Raw genomic sequence first — 17,760 nt, 5'->3', positions numbered from 1 at the left:
TATATATATATATATATATATATATATATATATATATATATATATATAGCTTTTCCGGGAAAAGTATGGATATTTTTAAAGCTGAACACGATTCGTAAAAGGAATTTGTCCGCCATATTATCTTATTCACTGGCTATAATATACATGTATATCTGAGGGCCCCTAGATGTATAAACCTTTCACTTAAGGACCCTCTATACACCAGTGCAAAATGTTTTTTGGACACTGTGAAAATTATATTATATAATTGTGTAAATATTGAGCTTATCTATTGAATTTTCGATATTTGGTACGTGGCATTTACCCCCATGAAAAATGTTCAAAGACAACAATGTATCATTGAACAAAAATCGCTTTTGCTTACTTCAGTGGAGAAAATACCTGTAAACAAAGTGCTCAATTAATTTATCTTGGCCTTTTAAAATGTTCAGAATGTTTGAATTGATCACAAATTGAGTAATACACTGAAGATTTCAATTTATTTGAATTCAGATCTAAGAGCAGATCACTCTAACTGCAGAAAAATACCACAGAATCAGAACTTCTCAGTGTGCAGTGTAGAGAGGGTTCTTAATTACTATTCAGTGTCTGTGTAGACGGACGCATTCTACATAGCTATTGTAAAACACTCGGTAGCGACAAAAGTAACTGTGTGCCTCTCCTTTTTCCACGGAAGGAGAGAAAGAATGGGGCCCATCAAAGAAACTTACAACATCTGCACAAGTCAGTGTAGTATACAAACACAAAAGACCCGTAAACTGCAATAAAATCTAAACAAAGGTAATGCAAGATACCCAGCACGAACACGTGTCGTCATTCCACGCAAGTACCCGTAGCAAGAAAGCAGTCAGGTGTAACGAACGCGAAGAATATACCCAAGTGCTGGTGCTGATATCGGAGATAGTAAAGCTAATATGGCGTGTGCCTATTTACGAGTCGTGTTCAGCTTTAAGTCCTTTTAGTATAACCCGTAAACACGAGTACATGTACATGTACGTATCTGACAGTTGCCACATTGCTAATTTTTTTGCTCTCATATATAACCTTTCATTACGACTAATGTCGTCGCCCGCGTGGCGCAGTGGTTAGAGCGTCTGCTAGAATCGCGGAGTAAGGAGTTGATCCTTACGTCGCGGGTTCGAATCCCACTGCGGGACGTGGAGACCGGTCCTTCGGATGAGACCGTATAAACCGAGGTCCCGTGTCGCAGTAGGTGTTGGCACGAAAAAGATCCCTCACTGCTCAATGGCCCTAAGTGCCGAGTATAGGTCAAAATTTGTAGCCCTCCACCGGCAAGTGGTGGCGTCTCCATATGAGTGAAAAATTCTCGAGAGGGACGTTAAACAACAAAAAACAAACAAACAAACGACTAATGTCGAAAGATAATTTATATTCCCTAAAAAAAAATGTATTTTTTAGACATTTCTGACCTCCAGTATTGTAACTTCTATAAAGAAAAATCTTGTAATTGTTGATAAAAAAGGCATGCAGTTTATAATTCAATATCCCCAGGTCAGAACAAGGGGCTCGATACGTAACAAAAGTCATGTATTCTAATCAATATGGATTTATAAGAAAGAACATTTTCAGATGCTTTTGATGCAAAAGCTTGTTCGTAAATATACACTTGACCAATGTTTCGTATGTACGTGATAGAGGTTTACTTCACTCTTTTTCATTCTTTTTTTTTTTTTTAGTTTGTTTGAATAATTGAAAGGGGTTTTTGTACCTCAGAGAGGTATCAGACGTCATAGACGAAGCATGTGTCTGAAAAAAAAGCAAAAAAAAAAAAACTGGAAAATTAGGGACCTATATACTTTTAGTATGTAAGTCCGTAGACACAAAAAAATATTTAATATAAACAAAGCAAAAGGGTGTAAGAACTACGCACGCTAACTCTCGATTCCCGCCTACATTTTACACTCATTTAATTCATTACTAATAGCAATTTGATCATAAAATCTTTGTTGAATGCAAGAACAGTTCAATGGTAATTGACTGATAATTTTAATGCCAGTGTTAAATAGTTAATTACCCCTAATTCCAGCTCTTAAGATAAGGGGGGTAGACGATATTTTCCATTGAAATCGGGCTTTAAAGCATCAACACATTTTAAAATATTCTCGGATATGAATGAATGTTCTTTAAATCTTTGCTTATGTTTTACGCATATAAAATTAAACATATGTTATTAAAAAATACAATCTTTTAGTTGTAAAACCCTTTGAAATTGGTGAAAAAATAAGCATTTTTGTAGTTTTTTGTCTGTAAACATGTTTCCCCCCGTGAAACACAAAAAGCTTTGGCATGAATTTGTGAAATGACAGTCCATATAACCTGTAAAAAGGAATTTTTGTTTCACGGGGGGGGGGGGGGGGGGGAGATGTTTTAAAAATATTTTCCGTTTTCCCTTGATTTCTACAGTGAAAAACACAAGTTTTACCCAAATTATAGAGTTATCTCTCTTTGTTTTCCCAAAGAAGTAATGTTTTATGAAAATTCATATGAATATCTATATAAATATGAAAAATCATTCAAATGTGTTAACTTTTGAAAATTGACTTGGAGGTAGGCGGGAGAACAATGCTATCGTTCGCAGTTCTTTAGAAGTATTTCAAAAAGAACATTTCCTTAGGATTTTAGCATAACTTCATAAAGGTTTCGGTAAACTTATCTAGAACTAGATATTCTATACAACATATCTTTTGTTCTAAAATGCATTTGTTTATCATAGCTCTTTTCACTTTTATACTTTACGTTAAGATCATTAGCATACCGAATGGTTAAAACGCCGCGGTACATATAAAAATAAAAAAAAATATCTAAAAACTTTTTTTACCCTAACTAGTTTGCTTCAATTTTTTAATAATCTCTTTTTGTATTTTGTTGAACGAGAAATACTCTTCCCATTTCAATTTAATAAAAAAATCTCAGTCTTTTGAGTTTTGATTGTATGCACGAGTTAAATACGAATAGTATAAAGTACGATATAATTATTCTAAGCTGGTAGTTCAAACAAGCGAACCAGTTTATTTCCAAACAAGATCGATTCGAGTTCAGACAACTTCAGTGTTTACTTCAGGACAGGGAACATAGATGATATTATCAACCATTAGAGTAGTCTTAGATAACAATCTACTAAAGAAAGGCAACCTAAAGTATACATTCTTTAATTGTAAGCGTTTCATATATGTACAGTTAAGCAAATCTTTTTTTTTTTATGTCGTGCAAATTTGGCTGTCTTCTAACACAGGTACTTGGGTCTTGGTTTATAAATATGTATGTACCTTATTGATATGTAAAAAAAAAAAGCATTATTTGGGGCATAAACCGTATGGTATATCTAATACGTTTTACAGTGTGACTGTTGGGGCGAGCGCAGTTGTAGCATCAAAACCTTAATTTACACATCTTACATTTGTATAACAGTGTGACTTTGATTCGCCTCTTCAAACCACTCGAGACACAGTTAAGACTGTGACGTCATATGTAAGTTGTATTTCTGTTATGGAGACTTAGTGCAATTTTTAACAAAAGGCGTTGTAGAGTAGATGCAATTATATTTTGTTTCTTATTATAAGCTAAATCTTCACGATAACTGGGGGCCTGTTATATTCGCCATTATCTCATGGAATGCTGGTAGCAAAGGAATTCTAGGAAGGTTTCACACAAAAATTTGCTAGACCACCAATATGCGGATTGAATTTTTTCTGTTCTTACACGTTGGTCTATTGAGCTAGCTTCGTGCGCTGCTCGCTGTGCTCGCTATAATGTGTTGTCTAGGTGGCAATGCATAATTAATGATTATTTGTACATCTGTTCAGAAAGAGAGCAAAGTACAATAGTGTGCAAAATATGCCCCTTTTATCACGGTTGGCAAAAAACTGGGAAATACTCGTATTTCCCAGGACGGTGGGAAATACTTGTAATTACCGGGAAATACTGGTATTTCCCGGGAAATACTGGGAAATAAGAAATAGGTACATATTTCATTCATATCGACATGTAGTACACCTTATTGGATAAGATATCTACCTGGTAACACTATCCTTGATTTAAAAAATTCTGGTGTCCAAGTAATTCATTTTATATATAATCATAACACAGCATACTCATATACCAGTCATGAGTGTCATTTGTTTCATGCTTGAGTCAGATGTAGTTTATAAAGGTCCATGAAATGAACCCAAATATCCTAATTGGGTTTTTTAATCTAAGAAAATTCTTAAATGAATATCAAACCTAAGAAGAAGCCTTTCAGTTCTACTCAAGGTAATTATCTCTCAAAACAGGAGCACAAAACTGTCTAGAGCAATTTGTTAAAACAACATGATTGACTGTAATAACTACAGTGTTTATAAAAGGTTTAAAACAAGGTTTCTTTTGTTCTTGGATTTATGATTGATAAACTTAATAAAGAGCTAGGTTCACATTATGCATAAAATGGCCCTGTAGATCTACCAATTTATTGACTAACACTTTATGTTCCATTTTAAACGTCAAGATAAAGTAAAGACTTAATGCTTTCATTTCCTATTAAAAATTTTCTTCTTAAAGCCAAGGTCTTGGAAAACAGGCTTCTTGGAATTGCAATGTTCTTGAATTTTAAGGAAAACAAGTATATTTGAGTACTTTCACAGAAGAGAAATAATATGAGCGCACCCTCTGATCTAAAAAATAAAACATGTTTTGTAATCCTCAGAAATAGTTCTGTCATTCAATAGTTGCATATTTTAGGTCAGAGGTTGCACTGTACATAAAATATCGAAAAATAGCTTTAAAAATTGGCTGTTTTGTAGAATTTTTCAGGATATGAGGAAAATGACGCATTTCATGACGTCATAATGCATTGACTAGCCAGAAAATTACGTCATTTTTGATTGATATGCAGTCACCAAAGATCTAAATGATATTTAATGCATTGTCAACTAAAACCAAGCAGTTTCAGTTTTTCTGAAATTCACAGGGCAAAAAAAGGCCCTAAGTGAACCTTGTTCTTTAAAAAACTGAAAAGAAACTTGAATTGAAAAAAATGAGTTTTAAACATGCAGCCACAGAAATGTTTCAGAAGGCTTATGGGTATGGGACCTGGAGTAGTGATACATTCTGAATATGTTCAATTGCAATTTGAGACATATTCCATATTATTCATTTTCTGTTTTTATGTTTAATATTTTATTTTTGAATTTTGTATAAGATTGAATGATTTAAAAAAAAATTTAACTTTTTCCCAGTATTTCCCACTTTAGAGAAATTTGTAGTATTTCCCGGGACGGGAAATACCGGTATTTACCACCGGTAATTCCCACCACTGGTATTTCCCAGCCAACCCTATTTTATCACAGGGAATGTTTACGAATTTGAATTAAATCTAGTATTCCTTTTAAAGGAAGTGATCAGGAAAGGTAATATTAAGATGTCAAACCTGTGGTCTACGTAATGGCTTAGAATGTACAGAACAGTCCATTACCTAATAAACAAATAAACTTGTGTAGGAGTTACTCCAAACACCAATATTTGCATTTACCAATGCCTTTCCTTATATAACAATACTAATTAAATTGAAATTCAATTTTCAATGACATGCAGTTGGTCACATGATCAGACTTTCTTGCGATTGGAAAGCAAACTGCACGAGTCATTAAGAAAGTTCTGATTGTGACGTCACATGACGTCGTAGATACGTTACGTTGCATTTCCATAGCAAAGTCTAAATAGTGCCTATTTTTCTTTGTAACATGAAAAAAAAGTAAAATATAAATATAAGAAATAAAGTATCATTTTTTAAGAGTTTCATTAGGTTATGACATGAAGTCGGTACATGATCAGATCACGTGACCGACTTCATGTCATACTCCAATGAAACTCTAAGAATGATATCTTATTTCTTAAATGAATGATGAAACTTTAAAGGGAAAGGATGTACAGTATTGTCTGTACTTTGTTTTATAAGGTAATGAAGTTCTTGTGCATATAAAGAAAACATAAAGAACTGTATACGGTATGGGGGTATTCCTGCCCCCATAATAGTCAAATTTTGAAAATCTCTTGAAATGAGAAAAAGTGCATATATTGTATAAAATAATCCAAATTCAGACAATATATTATGAAATTGGAAAAATTAGTTGGCTTTTCTTGTCTCTGTGACGTCACAAACTATTTGGATTTCCGTTATTTTTAAAAAAAATGCCAAAATGCACAGAGTTTGTTCAATTTTGACTATAGTATTTATAGAGCGCAAGCTTGCTCAGGTACCATATTCACATATTTCATTGATATTATCATTCTACACATTATATCAAAAGATCTAGTCTGAGCAGACTTGCGCTCGATAATTTCCAATCAAAATACCGACGTAAAATACACTATTTTCTCTCAAAATCATTGCAATTTGGAATTTACATCATTTTATTGACGTCATATCTAACTAATGATGTCATAGTTGATTAAAAATATTTAATGCTTTGAAGTCTACAAATATCCACCTGGTTTAGAACATAATTAAAGATTTCTCCATCAAAGTTTTATTTTGGGGGCAGATACTGGCCACTACAGAATATAGTCCTTTATTCACCATGTAACTGTGTAAATGTTTGCATCTCAAATTGAATGCATTACGCATGTGAGTTAAGGCTAGGTATAGGTGTTTCTATGCAATTGAGCTAACAAAAACGCATAAGAGGTATTTTTATCATTCAGAGAAAGTGTTGATTTATTTTCTTATGCATACTTAGTACCCACGATATGTTATAGCCAGTTCACTTTATGACGTCATATTATGATATCACTGATCTTACCTACTGGAGGTAATAAAACACATCAACAAAACAGCTTCGGCGCAAGGGAATACCCTATTTATTTTTACATAAAAATTGTATAATGCTAAGAAGAATATTTTATAGATTAATAAAACTACTGCACAAATCCTAGGCATTTTCTTATTTGATCGGAATTTGAGGAAACTTATACCGGACTGTACATTTTTACCCTTATTCAACATAAAACTTTGCAAATAGAAATTATACAACTGAGCTGTCGATATTTTTGCAGCAATACCAGCAAACTTTGAAATATTTTGCTTCTAAATATACCTTGTTTCAGTTAAATGAAGTAGAGCATGCCCTTGCGCCAAAGCATTTTTGTTGATATCCATTATAATCTTGTGTAGTAAAGAACAATGACGTCATAATATGAAGTCATAATGTGTACTGGCTATCTCATGTCTTGAGCACCAAGTATGTATTAGACAATAAGTTTTAACTTTCTCTGTATAATAGATATAGTCCCTATGCATTTTAACGAGGTTCGCTCCTGAGCTTTTGAGCAAATTTTTATCTTAACCTATATTTCAAAAATTCTGCATAATGTTTTAATTCATACAATAAATTTGAATTCTACAATGCCAATTTAACTATATTCACAGGGTTCGAAATTCACTATATACAACTCGCAAAATGCGAGTTAGAATTCCCAAATTGCGAGTTAAAAATTAGGTAACTCGCAAAAACTTGCGAGTTGATTTTTTTCGCATTGAAACTGTATCAAAAATATATAATATGACAGAATACAATGCTTTTGATTTAAATCAGTAATTTAACAAAAATCACACTGTAGTTGTATTTTGTGTATTGCACAGAAGTTACTTTTTCCTTAAGTTACATGTACTTTAATTTATATAAATTTAACTTTATATGAAAATTGCGAGTAGTCTTACAAAATTGCGAGTTCACTTTCTTGGTACTCGCAATTATTTGCGAGTTGTAATTTTAGGGAGTTTCTAACCCTGATTCAGTTAAAACTCCATGATTAAATTCCATACTAAAAGCATTAAGCGAGGAACTATATTTTGTGGCGGAAGGTTTTTTTAGAAGAAAATGATCATTTTTTCTCTTTCGAAGTATTTAAAGTATGCTAAGTTTGGATTCCTATTTTTACATGCAGACTGCACACATAGTTATTTTGTGCATTGGACTGTTTTATATTGGTCCTAAATTATCTAATAAATAAACTGTCATGAATTCTATCATCATATATGATAAATATAGCAAATATATTGTGAACATGAAGAAAAAAAATAGCCCTAATTTAAGCTTAAAATTAGCACTGTTTTAGTAATATCTAAATATTAACATCACAGACCCCCACTTTTGATTTTCTTTTCTGAATATATACGATACTTTTAACCATTCTTCTTAAATTCAGTAAAATGTCATTTCTTTCAAATGATTTTTTTGCTTGTTCAATTTTTAATGCCAGAAAAATGAAAATGTTTGAGTGCAAACAGGTCAAATAATTGAACATGCGGAGTAATTTGAAAATTTCTTCATTGTCACAAATTTTAATGTGTCTATTTAAGATGAAATAAGACCGTTTTTGTCCCCATTATTTATTTGAACAAAAATTATTGGTGTAGAAACTTAAAAAATTGATTTATGTGTAAGACGTATTTACAGTGCAAAAAGGTCAAACTAAATGCTCTGTAGCGCCAAAAGAAGCGCATTGCCCCCCATTTTTTGTTTTGATTTTTAATAAAGCTATGTGTATAAGTTCTAAAAATATACTTGATAAAAAATTCTCATTACTTTTGATGGCAGGATCCTACCTCCTTAATTAGATTATTTCCATAGAAATGCCAATACCTAGCCTTAACTCACCTGCGTTAAAAAAAAGGTTCCTTGTTGTACTTAATTGTTATGATAGAATTACATGTGCATGAAGTTGTCAGTGCATAGTAAACAAAGTAATCTGTCGCATTAATTTATTTGTGCACAAATGGTTACATTGGCTGAATAATCACATGGAATCAAATGTGATTGGTCATATTTGATCCCAAAAATATTATATATATACTTGTAATTTTTCTTTAAATTTGCATTGTTTACATTTTGGGAGCAAGCCACTGTATTTTGCTTTGTAAAACATCTGTGAATTCCTCAATTCATCTACAGATTTGCTACATACAGAAATCTTTCAGGAGACTGTAGCTCTACTGGCTTAGACTTCAGAGGAATTGATGAAAGTGTTATTGAGATATACATGTAGGTGGTGTCAGGTGAACCACACCAATCTGGAACTAATAACAATCTTTTAAAAAAGCAGATTCAGTCTTGTTGTTCCTACCAGAGTAGAGCAGTAGTCTTGTACTTCACATCATTTAACTTTGAATAATCATACTTTGAAAGTAGATTTGTTTTCAGTATTTAAAATTGAATGAGAAGGTTTTACTGGTACTGTAGTTTTGATTCACTGATGCATACTATTTCACGTTTGTTTTGAATGATGTTGATATTGAAGATATTTACCAACTTAATTTGAAACTTGTTCCAGGTGGTGGAGACTTATAAAGATTTGGATTAGAGAAAACTACTTAGAAGATTGTGAAGAACATGGGGTGAATCTTATACCATTCATGAAAAGAACCAAAAAAGAAAAATTGGATTTCGAAAATCTGAAACATGACAAATGACATTAAATGTGTAGACCACTCCTGAAAAGAACTTAAAAGGAAAAATTGGATTTAGAAAATCTTGAAACATGACAAATGACATTGAACAAACAGGCCAAAGCATTCTAAATGTGTTTGGCCTTAAAAGTACTCTCAATGACTTTGGAGGTAAGAGAAGAAATAATACTATGTATATGGAAACATTTTACTCCAATGCTGAAATTAATTCAAATCATTCAAATAAGAGTTATTTTGATGTGTGAATACTTTACATATATCAGTGTTTTTTTTTTTTGGTTGAGTTTTTTTTAATTTTTATTTTTTTATTTTTTTTTTGGGGGGGGGGGGTTGCATAAAATGTTTGTTTGAATATTTGGCTTCACTGTGTGATAATTGGATTATATCATGAAATATCTTATTCTCCCAACAGAAATTTTCTACAACATCTTTCTCTGGGCTTTATTCTCCTGTGTGCTGGTCCATGTAATTGCAGCAGCCATTGCTTTTTGTCGTCTTCGGCAACACAAGATAGGCAGGTGGATGCCTATTCTGATCATTGTAATGGGGTTTCTGTCCCCATTGACTGGAGGGGCCTTATCAAGTATGTCATCATTATTCTGGTAAAAGTTACACTTTGCCATTATTTTACAGGTGCCTGGAACTTGTTCAGGAGAAAGAAAGTAGATATAGAGATGTAGTATTTCCCAGTGATTCAGGAATCAAAATGTGCCTTGATTTTATTTACAAACATTCGAAATCTAAACCTAGGCAGACCCGTAGCAACGGTTTCAAAAGGGGGGGGGGGGCAACTTCCAAAAAAAATCTGACAAGCAAAGCAAAAAAAAGCTTACTGTCCAAATCCTGGAATTTCACAGTGCTTGACCTTACAACATCAAGAAAAGGGGGGGGGGGGGGCAGCATCCGAAGGAAAATTTACTATAGATACTATACTCATAAAAAAGGGGGGCTGGCCCCCGCGTACCCCCCCCCCCCCCCCTGCGCGTTCCCCTGGCCCTCTGCGTTCTACGGGACTGCTTGGTAAATGTATTGTCTGAATGTTTTTAGCATTGTGTTCTTATGGTTTACATTTTATTTTGTATATTTATAGGTGCTGCCATAGCTGGATTTTATCGTGGATCCGATTTTCCTCTAGAACCAGAATTTGCCATGTGCTGGGGAGTGGGACAAACTGTTGTTCTGGTTGTTGTCTCATTTTCCAGAATATTACCCTCCATTTAATCCATCTCAATTATCAAGAATACTTTTACCCTGTATCTAGTCTAACGTGTCTCCATTAAAGTCGATATAAATCATATTTCGAAAAAATGTATCTTATGCCCTTTATTATTTGTCCAGGCATAATAATTATTGGTTGTCATAATTGATTTATATGTTTAGCTTTGTAATAAAACCTTCATTTAAAATAAAGTATTCAGAATAAAATTTTTATAGTACATGTATGTTGTAAACACTTGTGATGATTTGTGCATGATTTACGTATTTATTTTTAATAAAATGTAAAGAACACAACTGCATGGTGTTTACATAATGAACATTTTTCTTGTTATTTTACATATACATGTGAAGTACGTGTATGTGACACAGAGTCTGATATAATTTCAGATATCTATCGGATATTATTTCCTCTCTCTATTTTGAGCATAGATTACCTTTATTTCTCAAGTGAAAACTATCATAATAGTGTTATTAGTGAGTTAATATTTTACAATTTATGGCAGTATGCAGTATTTAGTATTTATATATAGCGGAATTAATTACATGTGTTAACCATGACGTTTAGTATTAATATACAAGTATTATTGTTTATTTTTTACCGGGTAGGTTTTTTTTGAATGGTGCTATAAATACATGTATTCTCTTCACATTTTGGGACGAATACACTTCTTAAATTTCGGGAGCATGCTCACAGAGAGAATCGCATTTCCAGTTAACTGTGTGCTTGTTGACGAAGGAGTTTCAATATCGTTTGATTCAAAGAATGCAGGGGAATAACCTAATTTCCTTAAGAAAGAGGCCAATATAATGTTACTTTCTCCTTTGACACGTTTCGTATCAGTTGTGAATATCTAAATTCAAAATGACATTTTAAATGCCATGCATTGAGTTGAATGGCGGTATAGGAATAAAGACACTTTAACACACACACACACACACACACACAAGTTAATGTATGAGTGTATACATGTATCAATCATGGCCGTAGGAAACGGGGGGGGGGGGGCGTGAAAAAGTAAAAGAACTTAGGTATAAATGCATGTATTATCATTTATATGCATCAGGCCCGTAGAACGCGGGGGGGGGTCACTTTTTTCTGGTATAGTATATTGCTATAGTAAATTTTCCTTTAGATGCAGGTTGGTCCCCTTTTTTCGATGTTCTAAGGTGAAGCACTGGCAAATTGCAGGATTTGGACGGTAAATTACCTATTTTCTTTTTGCTTGTCAGATTTTTGGGGAAGTTGCCTCCCCCCTCCCCCCACTTTTGAAACCGTTGTGACGGGCCTGTGCATGCATGTTTTAGAAATTCATTTTTTAAATCTAAAAGAAAATTCAAATACATGTATTAACATTTACTATTACATGTGTACACTATTATATGATCATGGACACTAGAAACAATATAATCTGATTATATATATATAATTATATAAATTATGTATGAAAAATCTGGATTTCTTCGATGTGGCAAACTCTTGAAAGCCAAATTCCTGTAAATGCCTTTTACTTTCTTAAAGAAAATATAATAATTCTTAAAAATGTAAAACAAACGTGTAACATGCTGATAGCACCATTTCCATCGTCGGTAACCCACGGGTGATTCACATCGATTCTCTCTAGATATCATCACGTTTGAGGTAGCTTGTGGACTCAAAACCGTGGTTTGCGACGATGCACCATTTCATGTGGTTTATATCTTATCCTCCACATGTTCATGTTCATGTTCTTTAGGTATACTTTATGTTTATTTTTACTTTTTGTGTGTACTTTTACTAAAAGGTTTATTTGTGAATTTGTTTAAATCGGTAAATTAAAGAACTATCTCAGCTCATATGTTTTAATAAAATTAAATTGACTTGGTAATATATGCATAATTTATACATTTGTATTAGGTCTTTATCTGTTATTGAACAGTTGTATTGTTTTTTTTCAAGTAACCTCTCCAAACTGTTACACTTCCGGTATGTAAACAATACCATCTAGTTGTTAATGTATAGTTCATGTATGTTAATATACACCAAACCTTATTACACAATATCGATACAAGTTCTTCCATGTGATGAATTCAATTTACTGATATTATATCCAATTATCACCTCTTTTTAGTAAACTAACCATTTGATCAAATAATTGTCCAATACATTTCGATCGATGCTCTGCCACGAGTTATCAAACCTGACGATCGACCACCGCTTCATCGATTGGTTGCTTATCCAAGACATTCCTCTTCATTCAGCCTCAGCAACAGATCGCAAACACGTAAGTAGACATTACGCCTATATCTATCTCTTAAACTGAAATTTGTCACGGCGGTAACTCTAATTAAAGCTTCTTTCGGTTGGTTTAAGTGTGATTTGTTAGTTCTATTATCTCCGTGTTACTTAATTTTAATTTAGTAATGTTGGCTAGCGATATTAGTATGATAATTGATATTTGAAGGAGATATGGTTGTATGGGTGATGTTGTTTGTCATCACATTTTTACAATTTTTAGTCGTTGAATGACCGGAAGCAATAAAACTGATTTTCTGTGATAATTTACTGCCGGGAAATTTTAGAAGTTTTCACGTATTAAATATAATATATGATGTAATCCAATACCAGAAAAATGACAGGAATATTACAGTACTAATGGTTATATATGTAATGTAATGCGTTAAGCGTGTTCCAAACAGTCTCCAAAGATTTTTTTTTGTGTGACCAAAATAAAAAAAAAGTTGAGTAATTCTAACAGGAAACATTACTCATGATTACAGGGAAATATTTTTGGATATTTATCTTCCGTTTTTTTTCTGGTATTATGTATAATAATGTTTCATTTTGTTTAATATTAAAAATATTTCCTTGTACGTGTAACACCACCATGTGTTTTAGTGTTAAATATTGTGATTGGAAGCGATGTTGATTTGCCGATCTTTTTCAGGTACCAATTCTTCAATCGATTAATATATATAATATAGTAATTAAATTAGCATATTACTATAAATAATTATTTTGGAAAAAGGGACAAAATATGTTATACTGAAATGACTTTTAGAGTAAAGGGATAGTATAGAAGCAATAACTGAAACAAGATGGCGATCGGAATATCGATCGTTTTCAAGCAGTTTCCCAAGTATTTATATACCTTGGTGTATTTGACCGTATGTCGGTACTTTCAGGCGTGTATTGTTATCAATAGAAATCAGATAATTACATCATGGATTATCGATAAGTAAGACCCGGACAGGTCAAAGGGTCATGCCCTTAGTGTCCCGTTGCGATTATCGGCAGCATCAGTTGCATCATCTACCGTTTACTCACTAACAGACACCGCGGGAATGTGTTAAAACTAGAGTGCACATCTTCATGAACATATGTTTATATTCTTGTAGATAAATGAAGTAATGCATTGCTTGATGTGTGTCAGGTGATATTTTCTTTGCACGCGCTCCGTAAAGTTTACGTTATGAAGTCTTGGAGAATTAATCGATATAGAAAAAATAGGTATCTGTTATATAATGAGCTTAAATCACACGTACGCCTGATTCTGCATTTATTACTTGCATGGTTCTAGGTTACGTTTTGTTTGTATGACTCTGTACGTTCTGTTGCAAAATAGATCAATATAGATATTTTTATCTCCACATCATATTGAAAAAAAAAGTTTCAAGGAAAAATAGCAGCATATTAATTTGTTCCGGGAATTTTAAACTCTTTAGTTAAAATATACATACACCTTTGTTCGAGAATAGATAGGTTTAAATCTCCTGCATTGTATACATCTGTATATCTTATATCCTGTTTGTTTATATGTGCAGCTTTCCTCATCTATATAAAGCTTCCAAAACGCACGTGCATTTTTGCCCGCACAGCCACTGACGCAGCAAACTCTTGTGCAGGAACATCATTGTAACATAGGAGAGTTTTTTCTTTTATTTTAAAGGTAAGCACATTATTTAAATTTGTGCATAATAAAATGTCCCTTATAATGGCATTATATATAATATAATAATGTAATTGTATAATATAATATTCGGAAAATCATACTTTAAATAGTGAGTATATAAAGCTATATAAGCTGTATACCAGCTCCAGGAAATGTTTCATCGTCTGCATGGAAATGAAAGATGCGTCAGCGCGTTATCTTTGCAAGAATGCGAACACCTTGTTTTTCCGTCGGTAGTTTGGCTGAAAAACGTTTTTATGAATGCAAAGCAAATTTGATTTTTTTAGGTCAATAAAATAAATTACATTTTTATTATTAATTATATATCACACGATATATGGCAATGCATTTTAATAGTAGGAAAGAAGAGCAATTAATATCTACACTTTCCGGAAAAAAATATTTTTAGACAAAAAATATGGTTTTGATTTTTTTAAATTAATTTTTTTATGGAAATAAAATACGATAAGAAAGATAAGACGAAGGAGAAAGAGCGTAAATAAAAGAATAAAAAGGCATTGAAATTAAAGACTCGTCTCGAAACTTTGTCAAAATCTATTTAACAATTTTACAGTAGATTTCGTTTTACACGAATGGTTAATACATGTATAGGTGTATTTCATTCTTTTTACAAGCAATATGTGAAACAGATTTATAAAAAAGAATATACATATACATACATGCAAATTCAATTTTCCAAGCACTGCGCGGGAGGGAAGATGGGACACATTTTTAAATGTTTTTCTATTAAAAAAATCAGCGAAAAAAGAATAAAGAGGATACACTCCTCTACCGTTATAACCGCCCCCTCCTTGAGGGTTGCTACGTCAAAATATTCAAAATTATCTTAACGTCGTCGGACTACATGTAGGTATATTATTTTAACGATAATAATATATTATTTTAAATTTTCGAAAAAGAAATGAGAAGGCTTATAAACTGAACTTTTTCAGTAAAATTAAAATGATTAATTCCTTTGATTTTGTATATTTTTAAAAATAATTTAATTAAATAAATATGGTTCAGCTTCCTTGAAAGAAAACTTTCTCATGAAAATTTTCGATATATACATGCAAAAGACTAGCATGTTGGGAAAGATTTTAGGAATATTAAGAATTGAAAGACCGGGAAAACCCATCCGTAACACAACGTATGTGAAAAAAAAAAATGTGAAAAATTCCAGAATAAATAAATATTTATATTGTGTCATGGAAAACTTTTTCATACCTGAATGCTTTTTCTGTAGCAGCATTTGTCGTAATTGCTTTGCTTCTATATTTAGGTTTTACAAGGTCGTCAAACTTAAAATAACTTTACTACATTTTCCCATGAAGTCTGAGATCTTAAATTTCCAGTCTTTGAATAATTGTATCTTAGGCTGAGAAGTACAAAACGCACTTTTCCTGCCTGCAAATGTAAGAAAAAATGAACCATCCTCGGTTGAATTTTTTTTTTATTTTTGTAAAATTTATTGATAACTTTTATTTTTTTAGGTTATGGAATTAAAACAAATCGAAAATCAGACTCTGCCTTCTATAACTTGCTGCGCAGATGGACGGAAATGGTGGGCAAATTTTGAGTTTTATCCGGAAGTGGTAGCCGAACGGAAAACCGTCTTCCGAGGCTACATGTACAGCGAGGACAATTTCTTCAGCCAAACAGACTGCGCTGTCAAGTTCGACGACCCTAGCGTTACAGAAGAGGATCTTGTCAAGTACGTGGAAGGAGTTACGGAGGTATACAAACTGGCCAACTTATTTAATGCAACACTGAAAGGTATAAGAATTATAGTCCTGTTACCATGCGTAGCAGTGATGGACAAGGTTGCGCCATTTTATAATCGTATGTTCCGTTTGCTGCAAAGGAACTACAATAGGGTAATAACAGGCGATGACTGCGTTCTCCTTGAAGAACGGGTTCAAGGTCAATACGTTTCCTTTACTGATCCCGAGGGAAAATCGACCAACAAATGTCCAACGGTCATTCAACAGTTTGCCCATTTCTGTTTCCACGAAACCAAAGGTCAGCTTGTGGTGACAAACCTTCAAGGTATTGAGAAAGACAGTACTATAGTACTCTCATCCCCGGTAATTCATTCCGTTGAGAGCAAATACGGATCGCGCGATAAAGGAACACAGGGCATTGCAACTTTCTTCAATAGCTTTCATTCATGCTGTGAGGGTTGCAAAACATATCTTTCATGCAAGGACTTTGTCAATCCAAGTGCCCCACCAACTGCGTGCGGTGTAAAGTCATATTTGGACTCTCCCATTTTAGCCGCTCCTTCGCTTTCAGGAGGTACTCTAACCTCGGGACTACCCAGCTATTCAGCGAGTGAAGCATCGAATGCCAAACGGGACCATCCCCCTCCATACGAAGCCACATTCTACACAACACCCCCTTTCAGTCAAACACCGCATTTTTTCAATTCAAATGATATGTACAAGAACAGCAGAATTCAAACTGTATGATTATCATAAACCAAAACTGCTGGAAGATTTGATCTCGGAACTGTAAATGAATCATATTTGTAGGGCAATCAAAAATCACGTACCCGATCATTTTACCATGACTTTTTTTTCGTTCGGAGTTGTACATATATATACCTTTATTATTTAGACACATGGATCGCAATGCAAGCTTATATTTTTTCCTGCCAAATCAAAGCCCATTTTAACATAAGTGTTCTTTTTATTATGTATTTACAAAAGTTCATTTTGTCTTGAACTGTAGGCATTGTATTATGTACTGTACAGTTACACTGTTTGGAGTTTAGATTTGCTTTAAATCATGTTGTTATTTACATGTATATAGATTTATTTACATGTACATTGAATTTGAACTATAGTAAGTGTGTTCTTCGTGTTTTTTATGTATTGTCTCTACTTTGTTAATCAACGTTTGTGCATGATGAAATGTCCTATATTTCTTGTTCTGTATTGTTCAAGTCAATCAAATTGTTTCGAGGGGTGGTGCAATTCTGAAAAAAAAATAATTCTTGGTATTTTGTCCAGTTAAATGTGTAAAAAAAAATAAAATAAAATTTGTGATATATAAATCTATGATAGAGAATTTATGCATACATGTATCTATTGTTAATAATATATATTTTTATGCTCTGAAAAATTAATAAAATTTTACGTTGGTTTG

General features: G+C 32.9%; 2 protein-coding genes across 2 annotated transcripts; both read left to right on the top strand.

The window, feature by feature from the left end:
* The first annotated feature begins 3,087 nt into the window (after positions 1 to 3,087).
* LOC133188834 (transmembrane protein 170B-like) lies at positions 3,088 to 10,887 on the top strand. The gene is made up of 4 exons (XM_061324318.1): positions 3,088 to 3,175; positions 9,328 to 9,613; positions 9,876 to 10,046; positions 10,554 to 10,887. The coding sequence occupies exons 2-4, from the start codon at positions 9,535 to 9,537 to the stop codon at positions 10,682 to 10,684; spliced, it is 381 nt and encodes a 126-aa protein (XP_061180302.1). The 5' UTR covers positions 3,088 to 3,175; positions 9,328 to 9,534; the 3' UTR covers positions 10,685 to 10,887.
* Positions 10,888 to 14,483: 3,596 nt separating this feature from the next.
* Positions 14,484 to 17,760, top strand: LOC133188833 (uncharacterized). The gene is made up of 2 exons (XM_061324317.1): positions 14,484 to 14,607; positions 16,104 to 17,760. Exon 2 carries the CDS (start codon positions 16,107 to 16,109, stop codon positions 17,079 to 17,081), a length of 975 nt encoding a protein of 324 aa, XP_061180301.1. The 5' UTR covers positions 14,484 to 14,607; positions 16,104 to 16,106; the 3' UTR covers positions 17,082 to 17,760.

The sequence above is a fragment of the Saccostrea echinata genome, unplaced genomic scaffold (assembly GCF_033153115.1).
Source record: "Saccostrea echinata isolate AGI-Se365-2 ecotype Australia unplaced genomic scaffold, CSIRO_AGI_Sech_v1 ptg000016l, whole genome shotgun sequence".
NCBI lineage: Eukaryota > Metazoa > Mollusca > Bivalvia > Ostreida > Ostreidae > Saccostrea > Saccostrea echinata.
Note: the sequence above shows the minus strand (reverse complement) of the source record. Positions and strands in the feature narration are given on the sequence as shown.

Coding starts and splice junctions, on each gene's coding strand:
- LOC133188834 (XM_061324318.1), top strand. CDS start 9,535: ATGACAAATGACATTGAACAAACAGGCCAAAGCATTCTAAATGTGTTT. Junction 9,614..9,875: donor TACTCTCAATGACTTTGGAG/GTAAGAGAAGAA, acceptor TTCTCCCAACAG/AAATTTTCTACAACATCTTT. Junction 10,047..10,553: donor GACTGGAGGGGCCTTATCAA/GTATGTCATCAT, acceptor GTATATTTATAG/GTGCTGCCATAGCTGGATTT.
- LOC133188833 (XM_061324317.1), top strand. CDS start 16,107: ATGGAATTAAAACAAATCGAAAATCAGACTCTGCCTTCTATAACTTGC.